This window comes from Lontra canadensis, unplaced genomic scaffold (assembly GCF_010015895.1).
Source record: "Lontra canadensis isolate GAN:19392208 unplaced genomic scaffold, GSC_riverotter_1.0 scaffold174, whole genome shotgun sequence".
Lineage (NCBI taxonomy): Eukaryota > Metazoa > Chordata > Mammalia > Carnivora > Mustelidae > Lontra > Lontra canadensis.
This window is the reverse complement of record NW_022631168.1, coordinates 861318-883278: the sequence shown is the minus strand read 5'-3', so window position 1 is coordinate 883278 and position 21961 is coordinate 861318. Positions and strand designations below refer to the sequence as shown.

At 60.1% G+C, this 21961-nt stretch overlaps 2 protein-coding genes and 1 non-coding gene across 5 annotated transcripts; all 3 read right to left on the bottom strand.

Moving 5' to 3' along the window:
• Positions 1-853: 853 nt before the first annotated feature.
• RPL10 (ribosomal protein L10) lies at positions 854-3730 on the bottom strand. Of its 3 annotated transcripts, none has more exons than XM_032846343.1 (6): positions 3597-3728; positions 2652-2710; positions 2447-2554; positions 2118-2256; positions 1157-1319; positions 854-1071 (listed from the first exon to the last, which is right to left on the bottom strand). In XM_032846343.1, exons 1-6 carry the CDS (start codon positions 3617-3619, stop codon positions 919-921), a joined length of 645 nt encoding a protein of 214 aa, XP_032702234.1. In that variant the 5' UTR covers positions 3620-3728; the 3' UTR covers positions 854-918. The 3 variants fall into 3 exon arrangements, with proteins under 3 accessions (XP_032702234.1, XP_032702235.1, XP_032702236.1); XM_032846344.1 differs by having other exon boundaries at positions 2447-2564; positions 3597-3717; XM_032846345.1 differs by lacking the exon at positions 854-1071 and having other exon boundaries at positions 1200-1308; positions 3597-3730.
• Positions 1367-1500, bottom strand: LOC116860367. Its single transcript, XR_004381304.1, has one exon. It is a non-coding gene; the product is annotated as a small nucleolar RNA SNORA70 (small nucleolar RNA).
• Positions 3731-19080: 15350 nt separating the features above from the next.
• Positions 19081-21407, bottom strand: EMD (emerin). The gene is made up of 6 exons (XM_032846350.1): positions 21186-21407; positions 20989-21096; positions 20745-20822; positions 20404-20537; positions 19897-19943; positions 19081-19814 (listed from the first exon to the last, which is right to left on the bottom strand). Exons 1-6 carry the CDS (start codon positions 21265-21267, stop codon positions 19481-19483), a joined length of 783 nt encoding a protein of 260 aa, XP_032702241.1. The 5' UTR covers positions 21268-21407; the 3' UTR covers positions 19081-19480.
• Between the last annotated feature and the right edge of the window lie 554 nt (positions 21408-21961).

Below are 21961 nucleotides of genomic sequence, written 5' to 3'. Positions count from 1 at the left end.
CCATCTCAAGGTCAAGAATAAAGGTAATTTTCAATCTTAATGGCTGTTAAATAATGATTACTAAAGGCTGGTGGGCTCTCCAAGGGCCAGAGACTCAGAGCAGTGAAGCGCAGCCCAGCGAAGCAGCAGTGGGGCTGGGCAGCCACCGTGGGCCACTCTGGAAGCCATCTCTTTAGGACCCTCTTCTGAGAAGCCACAGGGTATCGGGCCTAAGAGATCCCACCAGCTTATTTGTGCTGCCCCAGGGTACTGTACTGAATGCTCCTCTTGGAACCCTGGCCTACAACCGAAGTGCCAGACAGCACAAAGAACCCCCAGCCCAAGGGGAGCTGCACTCTCTGCCAAGAAAGTTCATCTTACAGGCCATTTCAGGTGGTCTGGGGGAGCTTGAGCTCAGGGTGGAGCAGTCAAGGACTTGTAGAGGCCACAGAAGGGGTGGCAGGTAGTTTCGAGTGTGGGTCAAAGCTGCCTTACAACTTTTAACCCATGAAACTCCTCAGGGGCTAACAGGAAGACCCATCTCCTAGACAGCTGGTTGAAACATGGCCGAACCGTGCCAGGTCTTCACTTCTCCCCATTTCTGATCACATTGCTGGTCTGGGACCCTCTTCAAGGAGAGCTTCCACAGCAGCCACTTTACTAAGGCAGCACTCAGTGCCTAGGGACTCATCAGAGTGGACTTGTAAAGGGAAATCCCAAACTGACAACTTCTCATCTAAGCAGGTCCAAGTCAACACCCTAGACAACTGAAAAGATGCCAATTCTGGTCAACTTAGCAGCCTTCTCAAAATAAAGGACTGTGACTTCAGAGTCTCCAAAAAGCCCCCCCCCCCACCATGAATCCAGATGCACAGACAGACAGGAAGTTGGATTTATTGGTGGGCATGAATATGACGGGAAGGGATAGTGCCAAGGTTCTCATGAGTGCAGAGCCCTCCATTTGTCCAAGGGACCACGGTTAGGGATGTATTTGACCCCACAGCCATCAGGGATAAGCCGCTTTTCAGCCACCATGTCTTCAAATTCATCTGCATTGAACTTCGTAAAGCCCCACTTCTTGGAGATGTGGATCTAGGGAGAGATTAAAAGAATGTCATCATAACGTCTGGACACTGAGGCAAGCAAAGAAAAGAATGGTGCTTTCAGCACAACTCACCTTCTGGCGGCCAGGGAACTTGAACTTGGCCCTGCGTAGGGCCTCAATCACATGCTCCTTGTTCTGCAGCTTGGTACGGATGGACATGATGACTTGGCCAATGTGGACCCTGGCTACTGTGCCCTGGGGCTTTCCAAAGGCACCCCGCATACCTGTCTGCAGTCTAAATTGGAGATAGCCATGAGGTCAGACCCCAGCATCCATCAAAAGGGCTGTCTCCAAGGTCCCTTAGGGCAACCCGTACAATCAACAGGCTGCATACACTACCGAGGAGCCTACTGTTTGCAGCCATGGCACACTGGGCCCCCATAGACAAAGAGCACAGTCGGCTTAATTGGCTGCAGAGAACAGAAAACCCCAAAACTGACTAGCCAGTCCCTATGAGGTGGCACTGGGCTCATCCGAAAGACCGAACTGTGACTGCTTCAGCTACCTGCTTGCTGGCAGATGGCTGTCAGCAGGATTAAAGCTACTCCCTCAGAAGCACCTCCCTCCACCAGTCAGTCACCAAGAGGTGAAGTCTGAGTCACCATGCCTCTTATGCTCGTTTCCTCAAGTCAATTCTGTGCAGTGGTAGGAAGGGAAAATAGTCCATTAAAATGCACCCGGTTGGGACGCCTGGGTGGCTCAGTTGGTTAAGCAGCTGCCTTCGGCTCGGGTCATGATCCCAGCATCCTGGGATCGAGTCCCGCATCGGGCTCCTTGCTTGGCGGGGAGCCTGCTTCTCCCTCTGCCTGCCATTCTGTCTTCCTGTGCTCGTTCTCTCCCCCTCTCTGACAAATAAATAAAATCTTTAAAAAAAAATGCATCCGGTAACATGTAACCTGGTTTTATTACAGGTGGTTGAGTTTGGTTGTGTGAGGCCCATTTATTTACTCTGATTAAGAAAAAAATCAAGCCAAACAAGGGCCTCAACTATGGCAAAACACCTGAAAAGGCGGAGACCCAGGACCCAGCTCACCTGTCCGCTCCAGCACAGGACAACATCTTGTTGATGCGGATGACATGGAAGGGATGGAGCCGCACTCGGATGTGAAAACCATCTTTGCCACAGCTTTTCACCATGTATTTGTTGGCACAAATACGGGCAGCCTCCAGGGCTAGGTTGGCGATGGGGGGGGAGGCAGCACAGTGAGACAGGACAGCCCAGAAGCAGTTACCATAACCCCCCCTGGCTCTCACAGCCTATCTGTAGCGGCCATGTTGACAAAGGCTGCCCATTGGATACTCATGACTGATAAAGTCCCGGCAGTCAGAATGTACAGTGATTAGGAAGGCACCCTGCCTCACCTTCAGAGGAGAGCTGCTCGTATTCATCGGACACCATGTGGCCGCATAGTGGGAACTCATCTACTTTTGCCTTCTTCCGCCCCAGGTCAAAGATGCGAATCTTGGCATCTGAAAAGAACTTGTTAAGTGTGTGGGAGTGGATGCCATAGGCACCTGAGTCAGTGGAGCCAAACCAGTTTAGTTTGGGAGCTCTCCCACTACTTACCAGGGACACCTCTGCAGAAGCGAGATTTTGGATACGGCTTGTTCTTGCAATACCGGTAACTGCGGGGAGGGGGGAAACCCAAGTTTACAGTTCACAACTGAACCCAACAATACTCTGGGGGGCTCCCATAAACTAAGACGAAAGGAGGACTGGGAATGGAGAGGACAACAATGTGTCAATCTCCAGCTGTCTCCACCCCTGGTGGTTTTAAGCAAGATATGGTCAAAGTAAGGTGGTGAGATGTTAGAAAACACCCATGCTAAGAACATAAAAGCAAAACAATCTCGCTTGATCCCTTATTATGGTTTCATACTTCGCATAAACTCAACATGTCCAAAAGGGCTTTTTCAGTTAAAAAAAAAAAAAAGTATGTCTCACTTCAAGGCATTGCCAAGTCGCTGATTAGTAATTCAGTTCATGCCGTCCACCGACTTTTGGGCACGTGGCACTAAGTCCGCCTCCAAACCACGTGTGAAGAGATCCTGACGCCCCCTGCAGGGCACACGAGGCGGCTGAGCCCGCTTTTTGGGGCTGCCCTTGGCGTCCGAAAAGGCACGGGCATGTCGCCCGGAAATAAGACCGGGATAGTACACAAAGGCCCTGAAAGGGTACTGAGGCTAAAAACGTGGCGAATTTCCAAGACAGGAGGGAAGCAAGGCGGACGTCACTCCCAGCCCGAAAAGTGGTGGAACGGATGTAGTGCAGGGTAGTAAACCTGCCACCCCGCACAAAACAGAAGCCGCGCTAAAGAGCAACATCAACTTTTAAAAGAAACAGTATAACCAAACACCCCAAGCGACCCGGAAGGTATTGGGAAAAACGTAGAGTCTGTTCCCAGTACAGGAAAGGTGCACTAGAGGCCCCACCCCACGGTTGGTTTTAGAGGCGAAATACGGATCTCCCTCCTTTTTCATAGCTGCTAAATTTCACGGATTCGGGACTCACCACCGGGCGGGGCGGCGGCCCATGGCGACACCAGGATCTTCAGTGGCTGCAACGAAACAGATAAAGTCGGACAGAAGGCGAGGGCAGGCCTCAAACTAGGCCAGAGAATCAGTAAGAGCAACGCACGACCCTAGAACCTCTACTACTCACCGCGCCGAAGGAAAAGAGGCGCTCCCACGCCTGCGCATGCCTTATATAGGCGGACTATCTTCACGCGTAGATACCATAGAGTCCTGGCCAAGGCGGATGGACGCTCTGTCACACGTCCTAGACCATAGACGCAGCACCGTTGTGCGCCTGCGTGCAGGCGTGGCTTCCGCACACGCGCAGAACGGGCCACAGCAGGGTGTTAGCATACGGGCGACCGCTTGGCCAATCTGGCGTCGCCACATCGGCACGAGAAACCTGCTTCCGGCTGGCCATCTTGGGTGTAGAACTCCCGCCGAGGCTTTGCCATCACTAAAAGACATATATTCCTGAAATTGAAAGAAGTACCCTAGAGTGGGGCTTACGGCGGCTGCGTGCGTGTTCCTGGAGGTCACGAGGCTGAGACCCGGCCTCCGAGCCTCCCTCTGGGCTCCAGGACTCCACGGCACACGCCATGCTGGAGTCTCGGTCCGCGTTCCTTTGTCGGCGGAGTGGCTGGCTTACCCCGCCCACGTCTCCCCCGCCCTAACCGAAGAGTCCGGACCTGGCGTTGCTGGGAACCTCTCGCACAGCCTCCGGTCAATGGAGACACGGGGCGGGGCTGCGCCCTCTCGCGAGAAAAGAGCCAGGGAGAAGCCTCCCCCGTGATCCGGGGCCCGAGAGACCCCGTGTGAGCCTTAGCTCCAGCCCCGCCCACCCTGACCCGGCAGAGGAAAGAGACAGTCGGCTCCCAAGCTTAACTTGGACTGGGAGGACTGCGAGTCCACCCAAGATGGCAAAGGAGCACGAGATGTCATTCCTTCTCTGGCTGCGCCCCAGTCCTGGGCTCTGAGAGCGGCCTTCCTGGGCGCTTCTGGGCGCTTCCACCCTCCCAGGGCCCATATTACACAATCTCTTCCCCTCCCACTGCGGGCCCCCGCCCGGAGTGTGTGCCTCTGATATGGTTCGCAATAAAGCGCCCGCCCCCACAACAATAGTATCCCAAAAGGTGAGCAGAATTAGTGCTTGAGTTACCAGCAATCTCAGTAACCGCCATAAGTGTCCACACTTTTGGAGGTGGGGTCAGGAGAAAAGTAACAAAGTCTTTCCCGTGTCACTTGATAGGTGTGGCCTACGCCAAGAAGGGGATCCTGCTCAAGCACACCTGATCTCCAGGACAATCTGTCACTTGAGTAAATGCCTGCAGGTCCCTTTGTGGTTTCCACTTACACCGATGTTGCAGGGTGCTATCCAGGGCACCCATCACCCCATCCATCGAAGGACTCTAGTTCTGGAAAGTGGGTGAGAGCCTGTGATTCCACTGGAGCAACAAAAGTCAGGTTATTTTGTTCTTCTACCTAGAGCATTTAGAGTTATATATATCAAGCATGCTATAGCCTCTGCCTGCTTATCTCATTCATGGTGGTCTTTTGTTGTTGTTGTTGTTGTTGTTACTGTTTTTTGAAGTAGGCTCCAAACCCAGCATGGGGCTTGAATTCTCGACCCAGGGATCAAGAATCTCATGCTTTACTGATTGAGCAGACCAGTTGCCCCCATGGCTTTCTTTTCAGAGCTTTTCAAAAATGCAGGTGTTCCCTCTTTAAGGTTCTCACAAAGCTTCACGAAAAAGAGCTGCTTCTGGCCATTCCATGAAACACAGGGATGGGGTGTTCAGATCGACTGTAATGAATCTACCCTCAAATTCCTCTCTGCCCAATACTTTATGTACCTCCACCCAACATTTTGTATTCCCTTGTCTACCTCACAGCAAGATGGTCCTGGCATTAAAACCCATCAAATGAAAGACACCTCTGAGTCCAAGTTTCAGTCCACCTACAAAAGTGTACTGCTAGGTTTCAGACCAGCACACGTGCTACTGTAACTTCTACCGAGAATATCTCAATTAGGGACTTCAGCACCATTGAGTGTCTCAGCTTGCCTCACTCTGACAGCCTGAGAATCCATCCCCATAATGCTCGAATAGGATTCATTTGTCAGATATAAGATAAACCTGGGGATTTGTAATGATGTGTGCACTATTTCCTCATGGTTCACACTTTGTGCCCAGGCAACGCGGGGGATTGCACAGATCTCAAACACAATATGAGTTCCTTTGCAAAGATCGTAACCCAGATGACGTAATGACACCTTATCTACCAAGGAAATGTGAGGCCTTTAGATACTGGGAAGCAGCTATATTGAACTACAAATGACGCTCCGAGGGACTGATGTCACCCCTTTGTCAGCTTCAACTGAGGCCCACCAGAGGCCCCAGTGCCAGGCGTGGCGGTCCCACTCCTCCAACCACCGCCTTTTCTCTCACACGAGAAACACGACCTGGGAACTCCGCTGACCTTGGGATTCTGTAACCCGCACAACTAAACGTTGTTTGATTTTCGGCCCTGCCCACCCTGGCAGGCAGAGGCACTAAGGGAATTTGTAGGGCCCTCGTGGAAGTTCTCTGGTTGTCATATGGGTGACATGAGCCGAGCCCAGAGGGAAGGAACCCGGACTCGTCCTTCTTTCTCGGCGCTCTCTCAGGTGCACTCGGGGATCGTCGCGCACCCCCATCTTCATGACCGTCCTCGCCGCGCCCGGGCGACCCAGGGCGGTGGCCGCTCCGGTTCCCCGCGGCGCTCACTGCCGGGGTTGGCCCTTCATCCCGGTGAGCCGTAGGTGAGGGCCTGGCGACCCACGAGGCCCCTGCCGGCCACGGGGGCCTCACGTCCCCCTTCCCACTGGCCGGGAGCGAGCCCCGCACTGCGGCCCCAGGGCTGACCAGACCTGCCCCCACATTCCGTCCCCGCGGTCTGTCTTCCCGGACCCCTTCCCGTGCGGATCCTGCATCCGTCGGGCATGAGTCAGGCTACGGGAAACAGACAGGGTTTCCCAACCGAGGGGACTGACTGGGAGGCTCGGTCACTCAGGGACTGGACGACTGGAGTCACAGAGGTAATGCGGGAGGAAGCTGCCGCCCCCAGAGCAGTGGCAAAGGGGGAAGAGGTTGGCGTCCGGGGAGCCTAGAAGCCAGGACGGGGGCGCCTTGAAGAGCCAGAGCCTGGAGCCCTGAGGAGGGGCTGCTGCAGTTTCCCAGGGAAGGAGGAGCCCCACCGCCCAGCAAGAGGGGAACCCGGGCAGGAGGTCATTTCGGAGGCCCCGGCTTCCGGGTCACTAACCCCTTCCTCAGCGGCACCCGTCTGGGGTCCAATCCATCTGTTGGGACTTTTATTTCAATGACGGTGTTTCTTTTACTTTTAAAGTGCTTTTTCAGGGACGCCTGGGTGGCTCAGTCAGTGGGGCGGCTGCCTTCGGCTGGGGTTGTGATTCTGGCGTCCTGGGATCGAGCCCCGCATTGGACTCCTTGCTCGGCGGGGAGCCTGCTTCTCCCTCTGCCTCTGCTGGCCGCTCTGCTTGTGCTCGCTCGCGCGCTCTTTCTCTCTCTGTCTCTCTCTCTCTCTCTCACTCTGACAAATAAATAAATCATCTTTTTTTTTTAAAAGGCTCTTTTTGAAATCTGCCTGGACACTTTTCTTGTTTTTATGTTTTTACTATTATTTTTTAAGGGTTGTATTGATTACTTGAGAGAGAGGGAGGGAGAGAAAGCACGAGGTGGGAGGGTCAGAGGGAAAAGCAGACTCCCCGCTGAGCCTGGAATCCCAATGGGGGGCTCCATCCCGGTCCGGGGACTCGATCCCAGGATTCCGGGATCATGACCTGAGCCGAAGGCAGGCGCCCAACCACCTGAGCCGCCCAGGCATCCCCAGAGCGCTGGTTTCAGGCGGGATCTCCATTCCGCTCTCTCACCTCCCGAAAGCCCTTCCTCCTAGAACCCAGGAAACCCAACCGGGCAGCTCCCCCACACAGCCCCAGCCCGTCCCTGAGTCCCTGATCCCTCCTCTGTTCTCATGGGCTCTGCTTCCTCCGGCATTTCTCTTGCTTACCTGTGGGCCACCTATGCATTTCAACAGCGTAACTAATTTTCTCATTATGGATTCCCTCGTCTTTCTCTCCAACTGGACTGGCATCCCTGGATGGCAGCAGCAGGGGGCCGAGTGGCACCGCCCCACCCACCCCGGCCCAGGCTCCGCCGATCGGCACCGAGCCTGTGGCCAGCTGTCCAGGACCCCGGGGATTGGACCAGCGGGTCCACCTGCCAGGCTCGGGCCAGGAGGAGTTGGCAACGGGGACTCGTAAATTCTGCCCCGAATCTCCGCACTGTCCTCACGCTTGGCAGGAGGTCTTTGTGCCCAAGACACGCAACCCAGAAATCAGCAACTGACAGTTGAATACATTTGGTTATCTAGAAATGTGCAACGTCGGGGCGCCTGGCCGGCTCGGTTGGTAGGGCATGTGGCTCTTGATCTCGGGGCCGTGAGTCCCAGCCCCACGTTGGGTGTAGAGGTCGCTTAAAAACAAAACCTGTTTTATTTTTGTTGTTGTTGTTTGTTTGTTTTTTAAGACTTTATTTATTTATTTTTCAGAGGGAGTGAGCACAGGCAGACAGAGTGGCAGGCAGAGGCAGAGGGAGAAGCAGGCTCCCCGCTGAGCAAGGAGCCCGGTGTGGGACTCGATCCCAGGACCCTGGGATCATGACCTGAGCCGAAGGCAGCCGCTCAACCAACTGAGCCACCCAGGTGTCCCCAAAATAAAACCTGTTTAAAAAATGGGCAGCTTCTTGACAGCCCAAACCAACAAGCCTAGTCTTTCAAGGCCAAAGCCACACTGAGGGAAACTATTCGCGACATCCATAACAAAGAACGGACAGCCCTAGCGGAGGACGAGCGCGCCTCTTTGCGGGAAGCGATTAGTTCGTGTCTGGCAGCGCGTTGAACGCCGGTAGGTCTCCATCCCGCGGTTCCACTTCCAGGTGGTTATAACCTAGAGGGAGACTGGCGCCGGTTTCACAGCAGGCTGTTGCGGCGCCAAGATGCAGTGCGGAGAGCGAGCGAGGACAGGCCAGAGTCCCGGCAGCCAGGGATCCGTTCCGGAAAGCACGGTGCACCTGTGCTCTCCGATGCCGTGCGGCCGGAGAAGGGACGTACACATTTGTCTACTGACGTGGCCGGTTTTCCAAGACGTGTTGCTACGGAAAAGAAGTGGAAAAGGAAACAATGGAATCAACGTGTAGTGTGTAAAATCGAATAAGGACGTTGGAGATTGCAGCAGCAGAATACAGTGAGAAGAGAGAAACAATTGTTAACAATGTGGCTCAAGGGGCGCCTGGGTGGCTCCAGTGGGTTGGGGCCTCTGCCTTCGGCTCAGGTCATGATCCCAGAGTCCTGGGATCGAGCCCCGCATCGGGCTCTCTGCTGAGTGGGGAGCCTGCTTTCCTTCCTCTCTCTCTGCCTGCCTCTCTGCCTACCTGTGATCTCTGTCAAATAAATTAAAAAAAAAAAAAACAATGTGGCTCAAACTAATGTCGCTTTGTAAACATTTTCAATCACGTGCTGTGCAAACATGCAGGGTGGTCAGGGAAGATGGTCCAGCCGCCCTGGAAGGCGATTCCGCAGGTCCTTTCAGAGCGAAGCAACTGGGACGCCCGGCGGACTCAGTTGGGAGAGCGTGGGACTCTGCACCTCGGGATCGTGAGTCTGAGCCCCGCGCTGGGTGTAGAGGCGACCTCAGAAAGAGAAAATCTTTGACGCTTCGGCGCCCGTCTGCACGGGACCCAGCGACCGTACTCGTGGGCGCTTATGCCAAAGAGATAGAAACTTCGACCACACCCGTGGGCACTTATGCCAAAGAGACGGAAACTTGGGATCCCACGAACACCTGTGCATGAGTGGTCGTAGCAGGTGTGTTCCTGGAGGCCTGAAATGGAGAACAAGCCAGGTGTCCCTCAGCAGGTGAACGCCTGAGCCTGATCAGTGGCTCCACACGGAGGACCGGAGCCAGCGGCAGGAAGGAGGAACTAACTGTGGATTCATGCAGCGGCCCGCGCGGATCGCAAGGGCATTACGTGTGTGTGACGGGAGGGGTGGGGGGGGGAGCCCACCGCAGGCTGCCCACCCCGGCCGCCACCGCACGGTTCCGTGTACCTAGCAGTGTCCACACGACGGAATTCTAGACAAGAATACAACGCTGGGGGTCGTAACGGGGGCCGTGGGTCGGGAGGAGAGGCGAGGAGGCTGTGCTCACGTCAGGTCAACAGGAGGGGTCCTCGTGAGGGACCCACGGGAACGCGGATGCCCGTGGCAGTCACGTGACTCTCCACGCAAGGAAACGGCTGAGCCAGCGCGCCTGCGCACACACACGGACGCAACTCACACGGCGGCTCTCGGATGGCACCAAGGCCGCTTCGCGGTGTGCGATGGCAGGAGGCGTGCAACCTGCCGACCCTTGGGGAACTGTGGCAGGCATCCTGGGGTCTGTCACTTCCCCGCCCGTCACTTCTCCAAGATACAAGCTCAGGGGTGCCTGGGGGGCTCGGAGGGTTAAGCTTCTGCCTTCGGCTCAAGTCATGATCTCAGGGTGCTGGGATCGAGCCCCGCATCGGGCTCTCTGCTCAGCGGGGGGCCTGCTTCTCTCTCTTCTGCCTGCCTCTCTGCCTACTTGTGACTTCTCTCTCTGTCAAATAAATAAATAAAATCTTTTTTTAAAAATCAATTTATACGGTGCATGGGTGGCTCAGAGGGTTAAGCCTCTGCCTTGGGCTCGGGTCATGATCCCAGGTTCCTGGGATCGAGCCCGGCATCGGGCTCTCTGCTCAGCGGGGAGCCTGCTTCCCCCACCGCCCCCCACACCCCGCCTGTCTCTCTGCCTACTGCTCTGCAGGGAGCCTGCTTCTCCCCCCGCCCCCAGCCTGCCTCTCTGCCTACTTGTGATCTCGGTCTGTCAAATAAACAAATAAAATCCTTAAAAAAAAAAAAAAAGAAAGAAACAAGCTCAAACCAAAAGCACGCAAGCAGGGCTCCGCGTGGACAGACAGGACGACGTGCGCGGCTCTGCACAGAGAGCCCCTACCGTCCTTCCCCCGACCCCGGCCCCCCGCCACCCGGGACGCCCGTCCAGCCATCGGACAGTTCCCAGGGCCCGACCGCGAGGAAGGAAGCCGCGGGAGCTGAGCCCCGCCGGGCGCGCAGGCGAACGGCCTGTATGGATTGGGCAGAGGAAGTGTCCGTCAGGCCGCAGGGGCTGGGCTTCGTCGGCGGCCTGGGGGAGGGTCCCGTCAGGAGCCGAGCTTCCTCATTGGCGAAGCCAGCCAGAAGGGGGCGGGAAACTGGCGCCCCGCCTCCTGAGGGGCGGAGCTTCCAGTGGGCGCGCCGAGGGACGTGAGAAGACGGAGCCGGGGATGGCCGGGGCGGGACCCAACAGGCCTGGAAGACGCCCGAGCCTTCTCGACACCGCCCTCCGCTCCTGGGCTCCGCCCCCCGCCCCTCCGAGTCCTGGAGGCCCCGTTTCCCGAGACCTGGGGGGGACTTACCCATTCTTCCGCGGGGAGGCGGAGGAGGAGCCTCTATGGAGTGCAGGCCCCGGGCGGCCGCGGGGCGCGGGGAGGGGGGAGCGCGGCTCCGTTGGGCTTCTCTCCCGCTGCGCCCCGCAGGGCCCCCCCCCGCCCCAGCGCTGTCCTGAGAGTGTCTGGCCCCTAGGCCGCCACGGCCAGTGTACTGGGGACCCCAGGGTCCTAGTGAGGAGGGAGGGGGCGGGGGGAGGAGGGAGGGCGGCGACTGTCTCCCGCTCCCCCCGCCCCCGCCCCAGGATGACAGAGCGCCCTGTCATTCCGTCTCCAACCCCTCCCAGTCCTGGCCTCTGAGAGCTGCCCTGCTGTCCGCTCCTGGGCACTTCCACCCTCCCAGGACCCAGACTGTGGCCCTGCCTCCCCCTACACCCACCCCCCCACCCCCCCACCCCCGCCCACTCCTTGCGAGCCCCGCGCACTGTGTTCCAGGGCCCCTGAGCGTGTCTGTGTCAGGGACGGTTCCCTGTCAAACATACATCCCAAGATCCCAGCACCCCACCCCACCCGCACACACCGGCCTAGTATCCAGGAAAACGTAGGCAGAGCTGGGGCCTGTACCCGGGAAGGTGGTGTTCGTCAGAGGTCTCTGTCCACGCTTCTGGGCGTGTGGACAGCAGGAAAGTAACAAAGTCTTTCCACGTCACTCGACCGGTGTGGCGCCCTGGGAGGGAAAGCCGCTCCAGCACACCCGTGCTCCAGGACCACCCGTGGTGGGGACCATCGGCGGTGCCTGCGGGCCTCTCACCTGGGGAGGTCAGTCAAGGTGAGCCCGGCAGACCAAGCTCGACCTCGAGCTCGCAGCTTCTCTCGGAGCCAGCGGGCGCGATCAGGAACCATCCATCCCGGTGGTTCTCACGCTGGAGGGCTGCACAGGAACAGTCACCCCCGGGGGCTTGTTCAAACTCGGGTCACCGGGCTCCACCCCAGAGTCTCTGATCTGGCAGATCTGAGGTGGGGCCTGAGAAAGGGTGCCTCTGACAAGCTCCTGGCTGTGGCCGCTGCTGTCCCTGCGGGTCTGAGACAAGCCCCCCCACCCCTACCCTACCCCCACCCCCACCCCACCCACCGCCCTGGCCCTCCTGGTGAGAAGCAGTGCTCTGGAGGCCTGAGACTCCTAGGGGTGTGTGTGCCTGCCCTCCCTGGGGCTGGCTCCTTTGCAGGGTCCCCACGGGTCTGGCAAATGTCAGGAGGGTGCTAGCCCTCGAGAGACCAGGGACTGCCCTCGAGTGGCAGTCACCCTTTCCTGCCTAGGTGGTCTGGAGGGCACCGTCCACAGCCCAGGCACGAGAAGAGTGTCGGCTTTGTCCAGGTGCTCGGGAATTCCCAGACTGGGGCTCGTGACATGTGGACGCGTGGGAGAGAGGAGCGGCGATGAGCCCCGTGCCTGGGAGCGGGGATGGACAGAACTCTCTGATGAGGCAGAGGAAAGACCCAAACGCTGGGCTCGGGGATGGGAAAGGAACATGGGCCCTGAGATCCAGAACGTGGATTTGGGTGGCGGGGGGGGAGAGTGGCGGGGAGCTTGGAGACCACACCGGGGGCTGTCCGCCCGAGAACGGCCCCGACTGTTGTCTGGTCTGTGCGTGCGGTCGGCCCTCGAGCTGGTGGGAAGCCGCTGCCTCTCTTCACCCAGGGGCTTCCCAGCTCCTCGGTGAAGCTGCCCAGACCCGCTCAATGCCCAGCACCACTGCCCGCCCGCCTAGGCCTGTCTTGCTGGTTGGTGTTCGCTTGGCTACGTGGTGGCCTGTTGTCTGGTTGGAGCCGCAGGTGAAGTGCGAGGCCAGTCACTGGCCACCGTTTGTCCCCAGAAGGAGCCACCCTGGGACCCCAGCACCTGAGCGCATCCTGGCCGTGAGACCAGGTGGAGGAGCTTCTGGCTTTGGTTCTCCCCGCTCGCCTCCTCCACGCCCTGCAGCCGCTGGCTCGTCAGGCTTGTCCCCGTGGACTGCTTCAGGCTCTCTGGGTGTTCATGGGATGAGCCCTGAGTCACACCTTGCTGCTGTTTTTTCCCCCACCGTGTCACTTGTCCCCTGACTTTGTGGGTTGGGGGCGTGTGTTTGGTCAGGCAGACAGTTTTGGGTTTTGTGTCATCGGACTTTCCAGGCTTTTCCTTGTTTTTTAAGTCGCTTTATTTGAGAGAGGAGCGCGTGCACGCCCCTGTGGGGAGGGGTGGGGGGCGAGGGAGAGAGCGGATCCTCAAGCAGACTCCTCCCCGCAGGGGCTCCATCCCAGGACCCTGAGATCAGAACCTGAGCCGAAACTGAGAGTCGCCAGTGGGATGCTCAACCGACAGAGCCTCCTCAGGCGCCCCGGGTCTTCTGTCTTTGCAGGTTTGCAAACAGAACCCGCGGAAAGCCCCAGAAAGCAAGCAGGATACGCGGCAGAGCTGCTGTGGGGCCCGCGAAGCCCAAGGAGCGTGCGCTCTGCCCTTTGCACAGGGGTTGCTGCTGGCAAACAGCCCCGGAGGCAGTCGGGGGTCTGGGGAGCAGGAAGGGCTTTCCCATCCCAGCAGCCCCGTCAGCAGCCCCCCCAGGCCCGGGAGCTGGGAGGCCCCCACCCAGGCCCCACCCAGGCAGGAGGCTCCGGACCTCCTCCGCTGGGCCCAGTGGCTCCTGCTGCCCCCCCACCCCCGCCGCCCAGTCCTCCCCACCTTCCCCAGGGGCGGGGGCCGCTTGCCCTGCTTGAGGCGGGTGGGGGTCACCTCTCTGCAAGCAGCGCAGTCCCCGCTCTTCCCCCCACTCCCCTCTCCTCCCCTGTGCTCCAGCCTCCACGGAGCAGCTGGCAAGCAGGTCGGGGCGGGGAGCGGAGCGGAGAGGGGCAGGCCCCTCTGTGGGGGCGCAGGCCCACAGGCCCCTCTTCGTCCCCGACGGGCAGTGTCAGGTAGCCCCGTGTGCATGCTGGGCTCTGCTGGCTCAGGGGGCGGCAGGTGCCAGGTGGCCTGTGGCGGGGTGGGCGGTGGAGGCGCGGCGGTCGGTCGGGGCAAGGAGCTCCCGCTGTGGCCTCGGGAGCCCAAGGGCGTCTCCTTTCCCCGGAGAAGGAAGAAGCGCCCGCCCCATCCTTCCTGGCCGGGACTCAGAGATGACTTCCCGGTGATGACAGGCTCGGACTCGCTCGGGTAGCTCCAAATTTGTCACGCAGGTTCTGGGGGCGGTGCTCTCCCCGTTGGTTCTCGCCGCTGGCCAGTGCCAGGGAGGGCCCTTGGTGGCAGCTCCTGGCACCGTCTCGGGCCGCCCTGTGCTTTTTGGACCCGGGGACAGTGGGTCTCGGGGGAGCCTGGCTCTGTGTCTCCCCGGAGCAGAAGCAGAGAGACTGGGGCGTGGCTTGCTGGGCCTTGGCTCGGCGGGGACTGTGAGGTCGTGGTTCCTGGGGCCATCCCTCCGCCGGGGTGTTGGGCCGCGTGGTCCTGGAGACGGCTCCCCTGGAGACACGCAGGCCCCGGGGAGCCCCGCACTCCCGGTGACACGTGACCAGTGTCTTCACCACCCCCCTGGCCTGTGCCTGAGCTGAGCCACCCTCCTGTCCCTGGGCCCTGGGCAGGAGGAACAGCCAGGAGGGCCCGGCTTCCCTGTAGCCTTCCCTCTGGGGCCACCCGCCCAGGAGGGCTCCCGAGGGCCCCACGGGTGCCGAGTCTCCCCTGCCCCAGCTGTGCAGGGGCTCCTCCTAGTGGCCTCTCTGCCGGTGGGCGCACTCCCTGGCCGCGGATCCTGTCCCTGCCCGCCTGTCCCCGCTCCAGCTTCGCTGCCCAAACCTGGCCCTCACCCTCTCTGACCGGCCTGTCCTCAACAGATGTGCCCACCCGAGGACAGCCCCCAACCCCACTCACTGTGCCGTGCTTCCCTCAGCCCTCGTGGCCTCAGGCAGGGCCCGCTCGGGGACCCCTGGTAAGACAGCCCCCCTCGCCCCCGAGGGGTGGAGGTGGCCAAGCCAGCCGCTGAGCAGCGGGCCAGCGGGCCAGCCGGCCCCCCGCTGGTTAGTGCCGTCCCCTGGATGACCTACCTTCCATGTGAGGAGGGGACACGGCTCTCTGCGGGGAGCCTGTCTGAGGTTGGAATGGGCCTTCGGGAGCTGGAGCGGGAGGAGGCCCGTCCAGAGCTGCAGAGTGCTGCTCGCACCTGGGGTCCCTATGGTGGCACCTGTCACCCTGCGTGCTCGCGGACCCTGTCTTAGCGGCCACCCCATCCTCCTTCCTCTGGCTCCGTCGGGGTTCCGGGGTGGGAGCTGCCCTGAAGCACCTTGGCCCTATGTCCTGGAGGGAGGTGAGGCCCCCCCCCCCATGCCGGGTAGCCCCCTCGGGAACCCCACAGTTCCCCAGACTAACGTTGCCCTTGCTGAAGTGCTGGGACTCCCTTCCTGTGTCACTGAGTGGCAGCCCACCCACCCTGAAGGGCCAGTGCTCCCCTTTCCTCCCCCCCCAGTCCCCTTCCAGCCTCCTGCTGGGCAGTGCGGGGCAGCGACAGGCCACAGTGAGGGTCAGGAGCAGAGGTGAGGCTGGGCCAGGGTGGAGGCTGGCTGTGGGGGGGAGCGGGGGGGGGGGGAACACCCACGGGGATGCGCAGGAGATGCGCAGGGGGCAGGACCTGCAGGGCAGGGGGCTGCTCCAGACTAGGGTGAGCAGCGGTCCCCTCCCTAGACTTAGTGGAGGAGATGGGGCCAGCCTGGGGAGGGCGTGTGGCCGGGACCGCTCCTCTGCTCCCAGTGCCTGTTGGCAAACAGGAGTGGGGCCTGTGGGGGCCGAGGCTGCACCAACCCCTGTGGCTCTCGGCGGGTCCCCGGGCCTTCACAACCCGGGTGGGAGCCCGGCCGAGGGCCTGGACCTTGCACCCCTCCGTCTCCTCCTAGCATCCCGGCTGGAGGGGAGGGCGCTGGTGGCGGGGGTCGGGGGTGTCCTCCAGGGGTTTTCTCTGTACCAGGCCGGTTTGCCCCCAGCAGGATGGAGTCCCGGGACTCCTTTTCCTGGTGCCATCGGCCTGTCCTACCCTGGGGCCCTTTGCAGGGATGGCGTCCCAGTCTTGCTACCCTCCCGCCACCTCCTCGCCCGCGCCCGGGCCCCCGCCTGCGCGGGACTCAGGCTCAGGCCTCGTCTGGCCTGTAGTCTCTGTCCGGCACTGGCCCCAAGGGCTTGTTCTCCCCCAGGCTGGCATCCTCTGCCCTTGCTGCCCGACGTGTCCCAGCTGCCTGGGCACGATGTGGTGTCTGGGGACGGACGGGGGCTCCCGGTTAGCTCGGCTCGGCTCTGGAGCTGTGCTTCCGGGGGGAGGGGGGCCCTGGCCAGCATGTAGAAGTGGCGGGGCCTGACTTTATTCACCTGTGTCCTGCGTGCCTCCAGTGGGACAGCCTCTCCCGGGGACTGGCCACCGGGAGCCTAGGGTAGCAGACCAGACCCAGGTTCAGGAGCAGTGTGGACCCGACAACTCTCTCTCCTGTCCTTAATGCCTTCTGCAGCCCCAGACCGTGTACTCTGGAGTTTTTGCAGGCTCCCTGCTTGGTGCCAGGACTCAGCGGCCCCGACTTATTCTCTCTAGCTCCCGCTGCTTGATCCTGTGCAGCCAGGGTTCAAGGCAGGTGCACCCCTGGGCTTGCCCTGTAGGGACCTCCTCTTCCTCTGGGAACAGTAGGGGCCGCAGCTGGAGATCCAGTGTCGGAGCACTGCTGCGAGGTCTACCCCTCGCAGAGTCTGTGGGGCACTTGTCTCAGCCTCCCTGTCCTGGGTGGTACCGCTCTGGCAGCCCAAGCCTGCACACCTGGTGCCCCACCTTGGGCCACTGGGTCCTCTGTCCAGGGAGCCACTGTCCAGTGATCCAAAGGCAGCTATTGCCCTCCTGCTGTGCCCCTGGGCCCCTCAGAACCCTTGGTGGGGACCGAGGGGAAGGAGGCTGCCCTGAGCCCTTGGGAGTGTGAGAACTGGACTGTAGCTGTCCTGGTGGGGCAACTCCAGAGCCCTGGGTTGCTTTGGGGAAGGGGGCCCATGGGAGCTTTCAGACAGCTAGTCCCAGTGTCCTGGAAAGCACTAAGTGGAGACCTTGACGCCTGGCCTTTGACCACCTTTGGATCGGGGCACATGGAGACAAATGGATGTTGTTGTCCTTGGGGAATAAATGAACGGAAAGGGGGAGACTGTGTCACATGGGTGGGACTATTCCCTGTCTACTTTCATGCAAGAAACTACAGTGGTGCCAAGTACGCCTCACTGCCCCTTTCCTGCAACAGAGAGGCGTGTAGAGGGCTATCCCAGCCACAAGCCATGCCATCTCTCTCCCTTTGGGATGCCCCGAGCTCAGCTCCCTTTCCTCACGCTCTGCCCCAGCTACTCCAGACCGTCACGTCAACCTTGCCCTTGGGTCCAGGAGGCTCCACTTGCCTTTCCGTGAGATCCATGGCCTGCCCAGGTACTGAGTGTGGGGCAGTTGCGTTCCCAGGCAGGGTTAGTCCCTCCTCTCCACACACTTGACTTGGGATTAGCTGGTGAAAGGAGCTGCAACACCGTGTCTCTCTGAGATCCTGGTGCACTGGTGACCTGACACAAGCCCATGGAGCTGTCAGGCCCCTTTCTCATCGGTGAGGAAGCATGTTGTCTCCATGCCCACTGCCCACGACAGAATATTCAGGTCTCTGCCCAAGGCCTGGCATGGCTTGTAGCAGCGGTAGGGAGCCTGGGGAAGTCCAAGCCGAAGGGGGCCAGGCCCTGGGGAAGGAGCCAGGCGGGAGTGACTTGCAGCAAACAAGGGAGGCTGAAACTGCGGGGAGGAGGAGAAAATTAGAAGCAATTCATTTCTTTCATTTTTTTTCTGTGTATTCTAAACGCAGGCGTTACTTTTAGGAATACACACACACACAGGCAAAAGTCTAGTGTGCAAGAAAAAGAAAGAAATGACCAGGAGCCAGGGCTAGGTGGGGTTCCAGTTCCACCCCTGCCCCGAGCTCACTGTGTAGCCATAAACAGGAGCCTATACGTGCTGTGCCAGCGAGGCTGGCTCTGGCCAAGTCCTACTGCCTGAACAAGGAGCTGGTCAAAGGCAAGGAAGTGATGCCACGGCCCCACCCATCAGGGAAGGCCTCGTGGAGCCTCTGCTTCCCACCTGAGTGCTGGCAGGACTGAGCTAGTATGTGTGGCCTCACGTGGCATGCTACCCTGGGTTTTCTTCGCACTCACTTTAAAAAAAATGTACGTAGACTTTTCAGGTTATGAAATACTCCCTCCCCCACAGAAAACCTGGAGATAAGCAATACTGCCAGGTGAGGGACTGGATTAGACCCAGAAGCAGTGCGGCATTTCTCCCATGGCATTAAACAAGCAGCTTTCCAGGAGAAACCCACTGGCTACACGCCTTATTTCCTTCCCATCCCCCCGCCTGGGGACACCGATAGGCAGGTTGTCTGCTGTTCCCCGTTAAAACAGCCATAGTCAGGGGTGCCTGGGTGGCTCAGTGGGTTAAAGCCTCTGCCTCCGGCTCGGGTTGTGATCCCACGGTCCTGGGATTGAGGCCCACATCGGGCTCTCTGCTCAGGGGGGAGCCTGTTTCCTCCTCCCTCTCTCTGCCTGCCTCTCTGCCTACTTGTGATCTTTGTCAAATAAATAAAATCCTTAAAAAAAAAAACCAAAACCAGCCATAGCCAGCATTGTGCATACAGCCTCGCCTGATTCCCAAGTGGGCTCTCCACATCCGGGGGGGGGGGCACAGTTCTTTACCTAAGTAGTTTCAGCAGCTTTGGGTGCCAAGTAAGGGAGTGAACCCTACAAGCAAAGCACAAACATGTCCATGGGTAGCATGTGATCCCTACCCCAAATCCAAAGGAAAAAGGGAGAACCAACAAAGCCAGATGTTGATCCTGGAGACCCCAAGGCCTGGAGGCCCCCAGCCCGGGGAGCCTGATCCCTATCCAGGAGAAAGAGCCCACACATTAAAAATAAATGGTCTTTTTATTGTGTGTCCACGAAAACAAAGTCAGGGTGGCCTTGGTTAATCCCCCCAACAAGGTGACAACAGACAGGAGGCATGCAATGACAACAACCATGTTCTCCTCTCTAGGAGAAGGGTCTCGCCCTCCTAGGCCCTAAGGGTCAGAGGCAAGCAGGACCAGGAGACTCCAGAGGAAAGCCTGCCCAGGCCCACCGTGCTACGGAGGGCCTGGGCGTGCTGCTTCCCTGGAAGAACAAGGCAGGGGGAGCAAGTACTGACCTGGGCCAAGCCCAGCACTCCCAAGCTAGAACACACAGAAAAGCCCCACCCCCTCCCCCAGCAAACACGACTAAGGCAGTCAGCCAGGACTTCTGAGAACAGCTGGCCATGAAGCCAGACCCTCAGGGCTCCGTCCAGAAGGGGTTGCCGTCCTCGGCCTGTATGGAGTAGTAAACAAAGAGCAGGAAGGCAGCAAAAACCAAGAACAGGAGCAGCTGGCCCCAGAGTGGGACCTGGCGGTCCTGGCCCAGACCAGCCCCTGGAGCCTGCTTTTCTGGCCGGATAGCACGACGGGTGAGCCACGAGGTGGGGGAGGATGAAGATGAGGATATGGGAGAGGTGGAAGAGGATGTGGGGTAATAGGACAGGCCCAGGGAGCTTCTGGAGACGTTGGAAACAGGGCGGTAGTGCACGATGTTGTGGTAGGCGCTGTCCCGGCCATAGGCAGGGCGTTCCCTTAGGCAAAGAGGAGAGTGGATGAGCCAGGAGGCCCTGGGCCCAGAATCAGCCCCGGTGCCTGGCCCTTCCTGCTACTCACCTATCCTTGCTTTCCTCTTCAGAAGAGAAAAAACTGTCATCGCGCACCTACAGATAAGAGTCAGGGAGAGGGGACTGGCCGGCAGGGTTAGTGTGGCCTGTCCTATCCCTCAGTCCGAACTTCCCCAGCCGCCTTATTTTGACCATCGCTTAGAGGCCCAGACTACGTTCCCTCCAAAACTCCTCTCAGTTCGCAGCCTCACGTCTGTATGTCTTTGCCACTTGCTCAACGACTGTCCTGGCTGCCTGCACCTTGCTTTATGCCCCAGGATTCTGAGAAAGCTCTCAAACTTCCATCCCAGATCAGGGTGCAAGGCACGTCCCACGTGTTCCAGCCTTAAGAGCCCCGACAGCCCCTTAGAGGAGAGCCGTGACTGGGAAGGTGTCTGCTCACCCCACTTCCCTGGAGGCACAGGACCTACTATTTGCACCCAGCAGCCCCCTTGTTTTGTCCAAACCCAGCTGTGAGCCTCATGGGTTGTACCTGACTCCTCTACCGTCAGCTCACCTGGTGATGAAAGGTGTCTGTATCTGCGAGTGAACTGGAGGGCTGGCGGAATCCCTTGGAGGTGCCCACAGGCTCAGGCTCCCCGTAAGTCCTGGTGGTCAGGTAACTCTCCTCGTAGTAGTCACCACCATAGCCTTGGAGAGCAAACGGGACAGCAGTGCTCCCACCTGGCCCAATGGTCCTAATCTGAATCCCATTTGGGGGCCTGTGGCACGGTTTCTCCCTTCTAGGGCTGCTGAGGATGATGGGGATTGAGATCTCAGATTCTCCCTGACACCAGGGTCCCTGAGGCAGTGGAATGAAGGTGGCAGGGTGCCCACCCCACCCCAGCTCAGCCTTACCCTTGCTCTGGTAAAGTAAGGCGTCCTCCTTCTTGGGCAGATCGTACATATCCGAGTCCACGGACGCCGAATCTAAGTCTGAATGGGGTGGGGGGAGGACCATTTGCCCCCATGGCTCCCCTCCCTTTTCCCCGTGCCCCTCCCAGCCAGCGCCCCGGCCACACCCTCCCGACCCCGTCCTCCCCGTCGCCCAAACCCTGTCCCCGGGGGCGGCAAGGTGGAGCGCTGGGGCAGGGAGCCTCACCCGAGAACCGATAGGAGAAAGAGGATGCGGACGAGTTCGAGGGCGAGAGCCTCCGCCTCTGGGTCTCGTACTCGAAGATCTTCTTTTCGTAAAGCTTGCGAGTGGAACCTGGCCAGACACGGGACGCGAGGCGGTCAGGGCCGCAGGCCGCGAACCCAGGGATAGCGCGGGGAGGGGGCCCGCCCGCCGCCGCGTACCCACGACAGGCCCGTGCGGGATGTTGTACTGGCGCAGCACGGCGGCCAGCTCGGCGTCCGACAGCACCGCGTAGTCGTCCATGGCGGGCGGCGGGGGCCTGGAGGTGGCCCGGGCCTGGCGACACGAGCCGAGCTTACGGCTGCCTCAGAGCACGGCGAGGGCAGCGCCAGCGGCTCGGGAGCGGCAGCACTCGCGTCACGCCTGCGTCACGCTCGCGTCACGGCCGCGCACCCTGAGGCCTGCGTGCGCGGCGCGGGGCGGGGCCAGGCCTCGAGGAACCGTCGCGGCAACCGGGCGGGTCGCGGGAGCAGGCGGGCCCGGCCTGAGAAGGCCCACGCGTCACAGACTGGCGGGACCGGCCGGAGGACATAGAGAGGCGGGGCGAGCGCGGAAGGCAAAACTGCGCAGGCCCGACGGGCGCCGGAGCGGGCGGGGCACCGCGCCGCGGGAAGGGGGCGGGGTCGGCGGGCCGAGAGACGTCACCTGCTGGCGCGTTTGGGCGGGGCTTGAGGGAGAAGCGCGGCCTGCGTGGGTGGGGAAAGAGCGTGGGCTCGCCGGGGCGTAGGAACGGGGCGGGGTCAGCGACCGAGGCGTCACCGACTGGAGCGTCCCGGTCGGAAGGGAGATGCTGGGCGGGGGGGGCCCTAAGCAACTCGAACCGGCAGAAACCGGTCAAGACAGGAAAGCGGCGCTGGACTGACGCGCTGGGCGTGGCTCGCGCTCCCTGAGTCACGTGGGCTCCGCCCCGTGCCCGCCGCCCCCGCAGTTCCCGCCC

Coding starts and splice junctions, on each gene's coding strand:
- EMD (XM_032846350.1), bottom strand. CDS start 21,267: ATGGACGACTACGCGGTGCTGTCGGACGCCGAGCTGGCCGCCGTGCTG. Junction 21,097..21,185: donor CCCGCACGGGCCTGTCGTGG/GTACGCGGCGGC, acceptor GTGTCTGGCCAG/GTTCCACTCGCAAGCTTTAC. Junction 20,538..20,744: donor CTTACTTTACCAGAGCAAGG/GTAAGGCTGAGC, acceptor TTGCTCTCCAAG/GCTATGGTGGTGACTACTAC.
- RPL10 (XM_032846343.1), bottom strand. CDS start 3,619: ATGGGCCGCCGCCCCGCCCGGTG. Junction 2,711..3,596: donor GGCCGCCGCCCCGCCCGGTG/GTGAGTCCCGAA, acceptor CCCTCCCCGCAG/TTACCGGTATTGCAAGAACA. Junction 2,257..2,446: donor CGAGCAGCTCTCCTCTGAAG/GTGAGGCAGGGT, acceptor TCGCCAACCTAG/CCCTGGAGGCTGCCCGTATT.